The sequence below is a fragment of the Thamnophis elegans genome, chromosome 3, assembly GCF_009769535.1.
Source record: "Thamnophis elegans isolate rThaEle1 chromosome 3, rThaEle1.pri, whole genome shotgun sequence".
NCBI classification, from domain to species: Eukaryota; Metazoa; Chordata; class Lepidosauria; order Squamata; family Colubridae; genus Thamnophis; species Thamnophis elegans.
Window position 1 is genome coordinate 28,076,593 of NC_045543.1, and position 14,560 is coordinate 28,091,152.

General features: G+C 34.3%; 1 protein-coding gene across 3 annotated transcripts in view; it reads right to left on the reverse strand.

Annotated features, from left to right (window-relative positions):
- EHBP1 (EH domain binding protein 1) overlaps positions 1 to 14,560 on the reverse strand; it is a 255,357-nt gene that overhangs the window by 59,544 nt on the left and 181,253 nt on the right. For all 3 annotated transcript variants that reach the window (XM_032212780.1, XM_032212778.1, XM_032212779.1), the window contains 3 exons: positions 3,323 to 3,450; positions 471 to 606; positions 212 to 318 (listed from right to left, as the gene is read on the reverse strand). In XM_032212780.1, coding sequence (XP_032068671.1) covers positions 212 to 318; positions 471 to 606; positions 3,323 to 3,450 — 371 coding nt within the window. The remainder of the gene's footprint in view (positions 1 to 211; positions 319 to 470; positions 607 to 3,322; positions 3,451 to 14,560) is intronic.

Sequence of the window (14,560 nt, forward strand, 5' to 3'; positions counted from 1 at the left end):
TGCGGAACTCTGAAAAATTCATTTTTTTATCTGACAATTATCACCACGCTGCAGACTAATTCAACAGCACAGCCCTCTCACTCTGCTTTGAATGCAATGGAGATTGACATCTAAGAAAACCTAACATCTCATTTTAACAAATAAAGGCACTATTTCCACATACAGTTGAGAATTATCAGCAATCATGAAACCAGATAAAAAATTAATATACATTAAGCACTTCATCTTCTGATGGCTTCCTCTGAGTTTCAGTTATCGCTGCCTTCTCCTCATTTCCTCTCTTTATATCTTCCTGTATTGATCTCTGCCTTTTCATCTCTTGAAAAAAAAAGGAAAGACATGAAAAATTATTTCAATATTTGATATTTGTGTATTGAAAAGTGGGCTCACATTATTATGTATTGTTAAATATTATTAAGTCGTAAGGTTGGGAATGGAGGAGAATATTTTAAATGAGTATTTGTGCCTACCTGGTCTGTTTTCAACGTATTGACTGAATGACTGAAGCTGCGTTTTTCTGACTGTTGAATCCTTGCTGAAAACAACAGGGCTTCTAAAACGTTCAGCTGCCTTTTGTAATCGCTCAGCATGTTCCTCTGTCTCATTCTACCAGAAAAAACAAAACAAAAACAAAACTGTGCATCACATTCTATTGTTTATAAATGCAAGCTGGATAATTGGAAAGGTGTATTTCAGCAGAAGAGTATTACGGAGAGAAAACCCCCACTACTCAGATGCTTGTGTCAGATAACAATTTTACTATGAGCCAAAAATGTATGGAACCCCTCAAAAGAGGTTTTGGCAAAATAAACTCCTTTGGCTATTAATCTGACAATAGCACTTCAGCTGTGGTGGTCTGCTAAGATCTGTTAGCAACATCCACTGTGACTTGAGGCAAAGCTGGACTCAGAAGATTACCATTTGCCAACTGGATACCCAGAGCACCATGTATATATTAGGGTTCCTGGAACAGCATGTATATTTTTAAACATCGTATCTCTCTTCAATTTACATACTGCCTCTAGTCTTTTGCACACATGATTTGCCCCAGTAAAAAATTGTGTCATTCTGAATGGAGCCACATATTTTTTCCTGTATAATACGAAGGATCATTTCTAATGTTATATCCATTGGGATGACTAATGCTTGATGACAAATAAAAAGTAAGGTTATAGCCCCAGTGAACTATATTTCATTAGTTATAACTTTATGAATCCAGATTTATAAATAAAAGCTTTGACAGCTCCGGAAACTACAATTACCATTTTCCGGAGCTTCCTATGGTAATACATTCAAATGGGTCTATCAATGTGAAATATCCCAGAAGACTAAACCACCGCCGTGTGTGGAAACTGCAGATACCGAGATGCTGTGTACCAAACAAATATTTCATTTTATACCTAATCTATTATTATTTTTATTAAGTGTTTTGAAAGTAAATAGGGAAAGGCTAAGATGCATGACTAATAGCTAAGCCTGCTGAATGCTGAAACTGGTTATCAAAAGCTACCAAGACTTTGCCCTTCCTCTGCATTGAGACAATTGGTAATGAGGGAGTTCTCCAATGGCCTATTCTCTAGCCTCAAGGAGGCCTGGGATACAGAATTCTCCAGGGAAGGTAACAGTTTATCCTTTTCCACAAACACAGAATGCCTATTTATAAATGTGTAAACTGCATTTTATTAGAAACATAAACCCAAGTCAATGCTGAAAGCTCTAAGAGAACAGATGGACATATTTTTTTCATGCAGCATTAAAGAAAATGTTCAAATCCAGCTATACTTTTTGTTGCACTTACTAAAAAAAAAGGGAAGGGGAAACCGAACAGAAGTGAAAGATCCTCTCCTTCATACAAATGTGTGAAATTAGAATAAAAACTATTTTGCTGGTGTGTGTGTTTGAGGATGATATCTTAACTGAATAAAATTGTCCTAAAGCAGGAACTAGTCAGCCATTTATGGAGCTAATTTTTTAAAAGCATCCCTCATTCTAGAATTATTTTTTCAACAATCCAGACGCTATGATTTCATTCTTCAAAGAAAAGGATCTCTTCGAGCTCTTCATACAATAGCCATCTGACAGTCGACATGCAAGTCTTTACTAAAATAAACAAACATGGCTAATTTTTTAGGCCTGGCAACATGTTAAAATATCAGTGCGATTAGCCAGTAAATCCCATTTTAAGAAGCCTTTTTATGACTAGGGACTTCTGCCACTTTACAAATGTATTCCTCTAAGCCCACTAATTCAGTTAGCCTTTTCAATCCATTGTATTATTCCAAGGCCAGCTTCATTTTGCATTAAATCCACTGCAGAAAGCTAAATTGAACGCAAAAAATCAGACTTGATCCAAGCTTCTCTTTGTTCAAAGATAGAGACTGAAAGCCCTCTGCTGCTGCTGCTGCACACTTTCATCACCAATTTATCGGAACCGACAGTGTAAAGGAAAAAGCAATGAAAGTCATTGTTTTGAGACTTCAAAGCATCTCTGTATCTGGGGAAGGAAATCCTTTCACTCAGCAGGGCATACACCCCCAGTCTGCAGGTGGGTGAAAAGTTATACAAGTGGACTGTACTCACAGCCATCCAAATCTTTTCCCTAAGGAGTAATAGCTATGACTAATGAAGACAATAAGCTGAGTAGATGCACCAACAAATCTATCAAAGCCTATGTATATAGAGAGAATTCCCTACCACTGACAAATAATATGGCAGAATGCCTCAACTACCTAAGATACAATGTAGTTTCTATAATTAAAATCATTTATGCAAAAGTTTAAAGATGTCACTAAAGCAAGAAAAAAGAGTAATTCTTAAAATTACTTAAAATAGGCCCCAAAAGAACTCTACCTCACATTAATGAACTAGCTTAAGAAGAAAGATAACAAGCGACTTTGGTGTTGAAATATATTTTCAAATATGTATTAGGGTAAATAACTTTATTTAGGCCAAGTTAATATTACAAAACTCTGCCAGCTTAATATTGCTAACTTTGACTTAGCCAGTAATATGTATTTCAGTATTTTTCATACGGCCAATACACACATTAAAAATACATTTTAATTGAAATAAATATTACCAAAATATATTATTTCACAGCATAATACCCAGATGAAGCCATTGCTAGTTAAATTACCAAGTGCAATTATGAAATATCTGCCAATACATAGCCAAAATATAATTCAAATCTCTTTATATGGATACAAAAACTGGTTTTACGCACTGCAACCTTTGAAGAACATTATTCACTATTAAATGCAAATCAGAACCCAAAATGCACAGGTATTATGGGAAAAGGAATTTTTTTTTTGGTTAAACTTACCATAAACTTTGGCTCAGTGTTATCAGAAACTGATTTTGGAGCAGTGCTGGTAAACGAATTTGCCACCTGTGGCTGAGCGTCTAGGAGTTTCTTCAGCTTCAAATCCACCAACTTGCTGTTCTGCTCAACTACATATGTGAAGATCATGGCACAATGCAGAGACAGAGAGAGAGATGAATTTAAATGCAGTTACTATAACAATGCATCTATTTAAAGTACAGAATTTGCATTGCTCTAATTGTAAACTTTAAATTGCAACTGATATGAAATCAAATACAGAACTGAGAACTTAAGAGATACTACAGCAAATGTATTGTGAAGGTGGCTAAAAAATAAAACTGAATCCTAACAACACATTCTAAAAATGGATTTTTGGTAGAGTTTTTTCCTGCCTTCATTCCTTTGCAACTAAGTTATTTTAAGGTCCACAGTGTATTATGGCCAATAATTAATACATTTATATAAATGAAATCCAACTGAATTTATTTAGAAATACAGTTATTTAGGGCCAAAGAGGTCAAATTAATGTTATCAATATGCCTAGTAAAGTCTTTTTCCTGGAATATCTTTTTTAAATTTATATTTAAACATCAATTCTAAATATATTTTCCTTCAATTAATTTCTGTACAACTCAGAACTTGGACAAATCATATTTCAGCAGCACATATTGATAAGATGTTTAACAAATAGCTTAATTAGATAAAATTTGATACATGTTATATGTTTATTATTTTGGTGATCTGAAACAGCCATTTGAATGAAAATATCCATTACTAAGATCATAACTTTTTTCTAAATATTACTCAGACAAAAGTTATAGCATAATAAAATCTCTAATATACAGTATGTTATAAAATTTAGAAATATATCTTGGTCTATCCTTGTCCTTTCTAGTTTGGCTTGAAAATTGAAAATGTTATTATGCTATCTCTTTATTCATAGTACTATTCTCACCCTAATTTATTCTTCTGTAAATTGGTGTCCTCCAGACTGACATTTTCATTTGAATTAATGGGAATTGTAGTCCAGCATGTTTGAAGAGCACAGTACTCAAGGATGTTGTCCTGATCAATTATTTAAGGAAGATGGCAGCTTCAAGATCAGTCCGATTGCTTTTAGAAATTTTGCTTAATTATTGGCAAAGTGTAGTAATTATAATCAGTTTCACCTCGCCATGCTGGAATTAGTGAGAGACAAGGCCACCTAATATGTACAGTATATCAGTATTTCTAAACCTTTGCAAGTTTAAGATGGGTGGACTTCAACTCTCACAATTCTCCAGACAGTATAGGAAGAAACACTTATAGTATAATATTATATGAAGAATGTATACTGACCAAACTCCATGCTTTTTCAAAAGAAACTAAACATTATTTATTTATAGATTCATGCCTAATTTTTCAGCTAAAATAATGGCTGAAGGCCATTTAATGGACAAAATATTTTATAATCGTATTTCATTAATCCTTGACCAGTGTTTCTATTTTTACTTGACAGGTCAGGAACTATGGCTGAAATGGTTTGTCATGGTCTGCTTGATCCAGGTTTCAACTCAGCTTTCTAACTATATGTGTAATAGCTACATTCATTTCTCAATCAACACTATATGAAAAAGTGAGAATAACAGCTCTGACTATATACTGTAGGTTATAGTAAGGTAGGCCACTGTGAATCAAAGAAGATATAATGCTGGAAGATCTTGATCATTTCTCTTGCCATTTTTAACACTTTTAATAGCAGCTGCAGTGGAGTAGGGAGAGGAAAATCAGATTAAAACCATGGCACTGAGGATATGTGTGTGAATCCTTTCAACTTGAGTTGCTTATCCAATGTCTTCCTCCCCCTCCAGTGCTGCAGCCATAATCCAATCGCCTAGCTTTCAAAAAGTAAGGATCTGATTACAGTTCCCTTGATATCCTGTCTAGTTATATGATTGTAGCATTCAAAGTTCAAACAGCAAAATATGCTCCTTATTATAGAAACAGAAAAGACTGAAATCCTTCACTGAAGACCTTCCCTTAACAAAATTACTACTCGTATATTAAATGATTTTAAGAGGTGGGGAAATAGGAACTACTGTGTTAAGTGAATCTGAATGTTTCCAGTTTAAATCTTTTCATAACTGAATTCTTTACGTGGTTTTTAGGCAACCAAATTGAATGTGCTTCAACTTTCCTTCTGCTCTAACAGAGTTCTAAGAATGTGACAAAAACACTCTGAATATGCTAAGGGGCCAGATATTAGTGAAATAAAAGAAAATTACTTCACAAAAACAAATGAAAGGACACGTAGATAAATGTAAAGAAAGAACTTATTACCACAGTCACAATTTCCTGAATTCTTGAACATTCCTCCCTGCCTCCCTCCAGCAAAAGAAGCCCTTTGTGAGAAACTCAGTACCTGGCCTTTTACTGCAAATATTCTAGGAAAATTAAATACTAAGTTCTGTTTTACAGCAAACACAATAGTCTGACAGAAATCCAGAAAAAAACACCAGACTTCAATGCCCCTTCCTCTTTCTTTGCTAAGCTGTATGTGTTAATTACTAAAAGGTATTCCCTTCAACAAATTGTTTCTTCCACTATAAAGTGAATACAGATGAATCTGATTTCAGACCAAAATTGCAGTGACAGGGGAAAATGTATATTGAATATTATTGCCAGAAAGAAGGGGGGATAAAGAAAAGGCCAACAACATCACAAAGAATCCCTATATGTGGGAGCGCATATGATATTGCAGTGCACTTTGTAGCCCAGAAGGAAAATCTGTCTCTTTTAGATTCAACTTGAAGAAGTTTTAAAGTAGATTGCCATTATTACTTTCTGAGAGATTTACTTTCCAGAGAGATTACTTTCAGAGTTATTAGTGAATAACAAGGTTTGTTTGTCTGTTATTTCAATTCAGAGGCTGCCTGATTCCAGAGTGATTCTGGATAACTTGTAAACTAAAAAATTAAAAGAAAACACACACACACACACACACACACACACAGATATATATGTTATATTTATGCTGATAAATAAATAAAGGGAGACTAGTATAGATCTATTTCAAGCTATTTAGCTCTCATCAGCTAGCCACACCCTTACTGGGAATCGAACCTGTGCTCTATTGTGGCTAGCTGATGAGAGCTAAATAGCTTGAAATAGATCTATACTAGTCTCCCTTTATTTATTTATCAGCATAAATATAACAAATGTAATAAAAAGGCAACAGTAAAAATATTGGGTTTCTGTCTGGATGGTCTCTTGTGACGAGCCTAATGACAGAGAGTGGAAGTGTGACCTTCCTCCCATATTTGGGCATACCAGGGGTTGTGACTTTATATATATATATATATATATATATATATATATATATATATATATATATATATATATATATATATATATATATATATATATGAAAGCAGAACTAAAAACTCCACAAAAATCCAAAAAGTAAAACAAAACAAATAAACAAAACAAATTAACTGCCATCCCATAATCAGGGTGTAGCAGAATGAGGAAAGTCAAACAAAAGGGAGCATATATGTTACTTAAAGGTTTTACAAAAGTCATTCAAATTTTTTGTCCAACCATGGTTACTTTGGAGTTCATTACTTAGAGCCTTCCTTTCATTACAATTGGCTTTAAGTTTATAGTTCTTGATTAGGATCTGCCTGGATTTAAATCATTTGCATTAGTGCCTTTCTAACAGTGTTTTCCAAATGCTAGAAAGGGTTATATTTTTTTTACAATTTGCAATACGTTTTGTACTTGTATTTGCTGCCATTAACATGAATATACTTGACTGAGACAAAACATTGCTATGATCATAGGAATTCTGTAACTGTATCCTTATTGCTCACTTTGTACATTTCATTTGTCATTTTTCTGTCCCCATTCCTCATTTTTCTTTCAATAATCAAATGCCTGGATGTATGCTTTATGACACACATATCTTGTATAAATTAATACTCAAAATACAGTTAGACATAGTAATTCCAAATAAATATGCACAGGACTGCTAAGATAGCCTTTGAATATAATTGTTTTCACTTGAAATTCACAAAAAAATATAGGCTTTTGGTAATAACAACCAAAACTAGTCTATGAAGAACTGTTTGCTGAGTCACATTAAATTTATTTTCAGTACTGATAATTAACTAAGGCATTTTGAAAAAAAAAATCAATCCTTAGTTGATAGTTAATTGTAACATTGTAAAAAATGTCTCAGAAGGCATTTATGAAAATCAAATGAGTCCAAGCAAAAATAATACCTAACAAATTACATGGTACTCATAATTAAATTAAAGTTAGTCATGGAAAGGTTGTGAAATAACCATGTAGTTGAATTACCATTAGAATCAAGCTCATTTTCTAGGTTAGTATGTTGATCTTCATCACTAGAAATAATGTACTCGGGAATCTCCTCATTAGAAACTATCACAATATTATCACTCCGATCCTCATCTGTAAGAACATGCCGTAGTAAGGTTAGTGAATTTTGGTCTTGTACATGCATCAATTCAATGAAAACATTAGTATTTTAGAGTTAGTTGAGCACAATAATCAACAGTACAGAAAGAAAAAAGTTAGTGAAATTTAACAATTGGTTGAGAGAGAAAAAAACAAATGCCTTATTTAAATATTACAGGTAGTTCTCAACTTACAACAGTTCATTTAGTAACCGTTCAAAGATACAACAGCACTGGAAAACTGATTTATGACCGCTTTTTATAGTTATAACCTTTCCAGCATCCCCATGATCATGTGATCAAAATTCAGATGCTCGGTATTTGACTCATATTTATGACTGTTGTCGTATCCTGGGGTCACGTGACCTCCTTTGCTTCTCACAAGCAAAGTCAATGGGGAAGCCAGATTCACTTAACAATTGGGTTACCAACTTATCAACTGCAGTGATTCACTTAACAACAGAGGCAAGAAAGGCCCTAAAATGGGGCAAAATTCACTTAACAAATGTCTCATTTAACAACAGAAATTTTGTGTTTGTAAGTCAATTGTCGTTGTAAGTTAAGGACTACTTGTACATACACAGTATTTACAAGCAAAGCCTCTGAAAAAGGTGCTTTGCAGTAGCTGGAACATGTGCAAAGCACTTATTTTGAATGTTCTATTATGTTATGCTAAGCTGTGTGGCAATGTGTCAAATTCAAATTTAGTTTTCACCCAACTGAAATGTAGTTGTTTCAGAAAAATGTAGTCCCACACTGCACCAAAGCATATTCTTCTCCTCTAAATTCAAGATATTCTTCTCCTTTAAATCAAGTTTCTACTTTTAAAAAAAATGCAACTCTTACACCTATTTTAGCAAATGAGCATACTAGCAATAGTCAGAATCACCCCTGTCTAGTTGGAGTCCTTAAAACTAAAATACCAAAGGCAATAAGCCACACATGAAATCACAAGTACATTTATACTCTGGTTTATGTTTCTTACTGCCATTTTGTAGTCTACATAGTTGAGTGTTCCAAAACAATACACAATATGTCAAGATGGAAAAAAAATTGCTTAGATTCACTATACTTCAAAAAAATATTTTGCTGAAAATCTTAAATACTGATCCTGTATTGATTTCAGTCTGTTGGTAAAATTGTAAAGTCACTCTCTTGTATAATTCTTGAATCATAATTCTAGTCTCACTATCTCAGAAAATAGTTGTCAGTCTTATTAACATAATTATGACTTCATGGTTGGTTTCTGTATGGGGTGTTTATATTTAGGGTAGGAAAACTGTAAGATCACCTCCTGGTATCTATGGACCAATGGATGGGTCAAAGCATGACTCATACCTTTATAGATTTTTATTAAAGAATTATTTAAGGAATAAAAACAAAACAAGAATAAACAATAGATTATATTATGAGCCATATTTATGATCAATACAAGAAGCAGTTTGCAGATAAAATGGACAAATTCCATAAGCTCTTGAATGGAAAATTATATTAATAATAAATATAGAATTTCAAAATTTGAAGTATCTTGATTGTTCAATTACCATACTCTGAACCCATGAAAAGCAACTGGAGTGAGAAATGTAATAACCTGTGACAAAATGTGAAGAATGAACATCATTTAAAGATGTTTATTCTTTTCTCAGGAGAACCTTTTCTTATATAGAAAATAATGAAGCCTACTGGACTAGTAAAATAATGCTGAATGCTTGGGATTAGACCATTTTTGATATATTTCAATTTTTCAGTTTCCAGCAAATTGCCCCATAAGAACTGATTGTGTCTTTGAACACTGGTTGGTGTTGATACCAGGAACTTGGATCTGAGCTTTGAACCAGTAACCTAAATGCTATTGAGTATTCCTATCTAAATGAATAATTGTGTGAGCTTCTTTTCACTTGTCTTGAAGTAATTGCATACCAAGGTTGTTGATACAAGGAATGGCTCCTCAAATATAATTATGTTTCATAGCATAAGATTTTTTCAGGTTTTAATCTGTGGTAATCACCATTCTCCTTTTCCAGAGGATTACATTTTGATGTGAAAAAAGGGCTCAATAGCTTAAGTGACGTTGAAAAAATGCCAGATGAAATTGCTGCTAGGGTCAAATCTGTGCCTTCATGAACTCTGAAGCACCTTATTGGAGTTGAATCAAAGCACTTTACTGGAGTTGAATCAAAGTACTGCACAGCCCTAATATCAACTATAGCGTGTATCAAATGAATCTCAGCTTTATGCAAGTATACATTTTTACTGCAGGAACAATAGAGGAAAACATAGAATTTTATAGCAAATTGTAAGGTGGGCTAAATTCAAATGTAGAAAACAAAAGTATATTCTACACCTAGGCATCACCAAGCAGGCAATACTAGATAGACAATATTGTCATAATAAATTCAACTATGTAATAGGAAAGAAAAGATGGAGAAAGCCAATCTAGTCAGCCAGGAGAGTTTCAGGTGCAGACTGTGGAAAGGAATATGAATTTTCAGTATTAAATGTATGACTTTAACTTAGAAAATTAAAGGCAGTAAGTGTGTCAGCAAGATTTAACCTAGAGGGTATATATAAGATCAATGTAAGGAACAAATTCAGTATACTTAATTTATAAGAAAGAGAACCTGGGGAGCTACAGGAAGAGATAAGAAACATTGTGAAAATTGAAGCAGAAAAACATATTCCCAAAATTTCAAAGGAAAAAGGATCCAAGTGGCTTTCAGAACAAGTTATCATGATAGCCAAGGAAAGATGGAAGATGAAAGCATTTGGCAACAAGAATGGACAACAGCCAAAAGCAAACTTTATCAGCTAAGAAAGGACAAAGGAAGATCATGTCAACAAATAGAGGAAAATAATAAGAAAATGAAAGAGATGTTTTTCAAGAAATGACAAAACTCCTAGGAAAATTTACAGTTAAAGTAGAATTACTTAAGGTTAGCCATTGAAGAGATCTAATAGAGGCAATGGGATTCACAGAAGATAGACTAAACTGAAATCTTTTACAGACAGGATAATGGATTGATAAAAATATTTACAAAGAAAATATATAACAACCAAGTCCATTAAAAATGAAATATGAGAGCAATAGACCAGCTGTCAAAAAGAAAAGCACTAGTACAGATGAAATATCTGCTAAACCATCTAGAGCAGTGGGTCTCAACTTTAATACAGTTCCTCATGTTGTGGTGACCCCCAACCATATTTTATGTTTTCCGTATTTTTTTTTGAAAATATGTGTTTTCCAATGGTCTTAGGTGACCCCTGTGAAAGGGTCGTTCGACCCCCAAAGGGGTCCCGACCCACAGGTTGAGAACTTCTGATCTAGAGCTTCAGGAGAAGAAGCTGTTAAAGTATTACGAGCCAGCCGCATCCTTGGGAAAGGATTAATGAGGAACAGTCTAACAAAAGGAATGTTGCACTGCCACAATAGAAATCTTGCGTATTTTGCATTGTGAGGTCATGCACACTACCAAAAGAGGTGGAGCTTGTAGGGCAACAGTGAAATGCTGCCTTTTGTCGTTATGATAAAAGCAGGCAACTTCTATAGCTAATATGAGTAATACTATGTAATGAGTAATAATATGAGTAAATTATATGGAAGAATACTGTGTGGCCCAAAAGTTTGTCAGTGTATTTGTCTTTGTGTTCTGCTGAAACAGAGATCTTCCAGAAAATGTGCAAATTTTGATTTTTACTTTAATAGTTATAGCAAGCCCATTAATTGTGTAAAACAGTTCAGAATGTAGAATAAATTAATATAAATGGATGTGTCAGGATACTTGATTATTTTTCTGTGGAGTCTTTGCGGAAAAAGATACCCAACCTGTTGGAAAGGCTGAGTTTGTAGAAATAAAATCTTTCGGAATAGGCAAGAGAATGACTTGAGGTAAGGGAGATGACTGAAATAAATAATGCAGGCTTTGTTGCCTAGGCAAAAGGGGCTAAACCATTTTAAAGTCCAGTACATCCAGATAACATTTGGAAGCAGCTCAGACAGGCACCTCCTTAATTACTGACCTATAAGAAGAAGGTATGGCACAGTCAGACTTGCAACATTCTATTATTACAGCCAATGTGGATAAAAGTAATTTTAGCCATCCTGCGGAGTAATTTCATGGTCTAGTCTACTTAGTAGGGCTGATAGATGAGGACTTGTTCTGAAAATCTATTAAAGGATTAGCATGTTCGCAAGAGATGACAGACAGAATCAAAACTATAGATTAAGACACTAACAATCTGAGATATGCAGATGATCCCACTCCATCAGCTGAAAGCAAAGTAAACCTCACAGAATTCATTATGAAAACATAAAAGGCAAACAAAAAAAAAATCAAGGGTGATTTTAATTATTAAAATGATAAAGATAATGTCTATGGACATCTTAATAATTTCAGTTTTCAGTAAGGAAGTGAGGGTGGTAAGTTTTGTTTATTGGGCTCAAGAACAGGTAATGATAGACAATGATGCAGAGGAAAAGAAGAGATTTATTTTAGGATAGACATTCAGACAATGAAAAACATAAACCAGATTGGGGGGAGGGGGGAAGAATTTTACATTACAGTGAAGATCAAGATAGCAGCAAAGTTTCTTCCAATGATAATATATGCATTGCAAAAGCTGAACACTGAGGAAGTATGAGAAAAAGACAATTAGCTACATGTTATGGATTTACAAAATACCTTAGAGTATTTTGAACCAATCATTCATCCCCAAACAAAAAAAAAGGACTGACTGCTCCTCTGAGGTGATGATCAGCAAGTACAGATTTAGTATTTCTGGTCTGCTGATGGAAATGAGGCTAAGCTATTAAAAATGACTATATTTGACAGAGTTATGGGAAGTAGAACTGAAAGATAAGGTATAAAACTGAATGTTCATATTTAAGCAGAACATTGGAATGATCATAGAACAGCTATAGAATTTTGCTGGGGAAGCGATCAAAATGGTGACAGTTCTTCCATACAGTCACCAGGAGCTGGGCTTCATTCAGTGGTAATTAAAAGATAGTAGACCTCAATTTACAACTAAGAAGAGCTATATAATTGCAATATTAATAGGAACAGAGTGACTTCCAGTCAATATCTTAAAAGGATCTAATATACAATACAATAGCAGAGTTGGAAGTCTTCTAGTCCAACCCCCTGCCTAGGCAGGAAACCCTATACTGTTTCAGACAAATGGCTAGCCAACATCTTTTTAAAGACTTCCAGTGTTGGGGCATTCACAACTTCTGGAAGCAAACTGTTCCACTGATTAATTGTTCTAACTGTCAGGAAATTTCTACTCAGTTCTAAGTTGCTTCTCTCCTTGATTAGTTTCCACCCTTTGCTTCTTGTTCTACCCTCAGGTGCCTTGGAAAATAGTTTGACTCCCTCTTCTTTGTGGCAACCCCTGAAATATTGGAACACTGCTATCATGTCTCCCCTAGTCCTTCTTTCTATTAAACTAGACATACCCAGTTCCTGCAACCGTTGTTCATGTTTTAGCCTCCAGTCCCCTAATCATCTTTGTTGATCTTCTCTGCACTCTTTCTAGAGTCTCCATATCTTTTCTACATCATGGTGACCAAAACTGGATGCAGTATTCCAAGTGTGGCCTTATCAAGGCTTTATAAAGTGGTATTAACACTTTACGTGATCTTGATTCTATCCCTCTGTTTATGCAGCCTAGAACTGTGTTGGTTTTTTTGGCAGCTGCTGCACACTGCTGGGTCATATTTAAATGGTTGTCCACTAGGACTCCAAGATCCCTTTCACAGTTACTATTGTTGAGCAAGGTACCACCTATACTGTATCTGTGCATTTTATTTTTGTTGCCTAAATGTAGAATCTTACTCTTTGTAAGATTGTTTGAGATTATGTAATTTTTCCTTGTTATTATGAGTACTGATAGAAGCCAAGGAGTCACTTATTCCAGCACATAGTTAGTTTGTATAGGAGTGAAGAGAGTATCTCTCCTGGCATTATACATAAAATGTTCAGGTTCTATAGAAAACTATTGAAATATACTTAGACATGAGAACTGAAGGATAAGATGTGTTATGTTGGCAATTTGCAGAGTTCCTATGCAGAATATGGATCAAACTTCTTTTACTGGAGGTCTGATGTCCATCTGTAAGAGACACTGCAGTAGTGGATGATTGCACTGGGCAGCGGATGGAACTAGATGATCTTCAACCAATGATTCTATGGCTTCTGCCTCACTGACTTAAAGGGAATGGCTAGAATAACTAAGAAATTTCAAGAAAACTATTTGAATTCAATATTTGGAACAGATGTTTTTTAAGAAGTTATAAAACTTACTCACCAACAGAGAGATTGACTGAAAGATTGTGAACTCTTCTTGGAAGAGATTTTTTTTAAAACATAGCATGAAAATAAACATAGCAGCAAGATCTCAATCAATATCAACACTTTTTTTGTCTAAATAGCAAAGCCAAGGACAAAAACATAATAACCTGGGCATTGCTCTTTATAAGCAAAATGAAAAAAAAATCTATCATTCTGGTGTAGCCAGGATTGAAGAACACTGTTAAATATGAAGAACACATCCAATATCAATATCATCTAGGTGGACTTTGAGTACTTCCATGATGATTCAACATAGGAAGAGGAATTGCTGGCTTCTACTTAGGATAAAGAATATATGGAAGGAAACAGCTTCATAGATACTATTTAGAGCTGCACTGCTTGTTAATTTATATGCTGCTTCTTTGGTGAGTTTTTGCTAAGGTGGCATTTAGGAACTGTTGAATCCAGCAGTAAGCATCATGAACTCT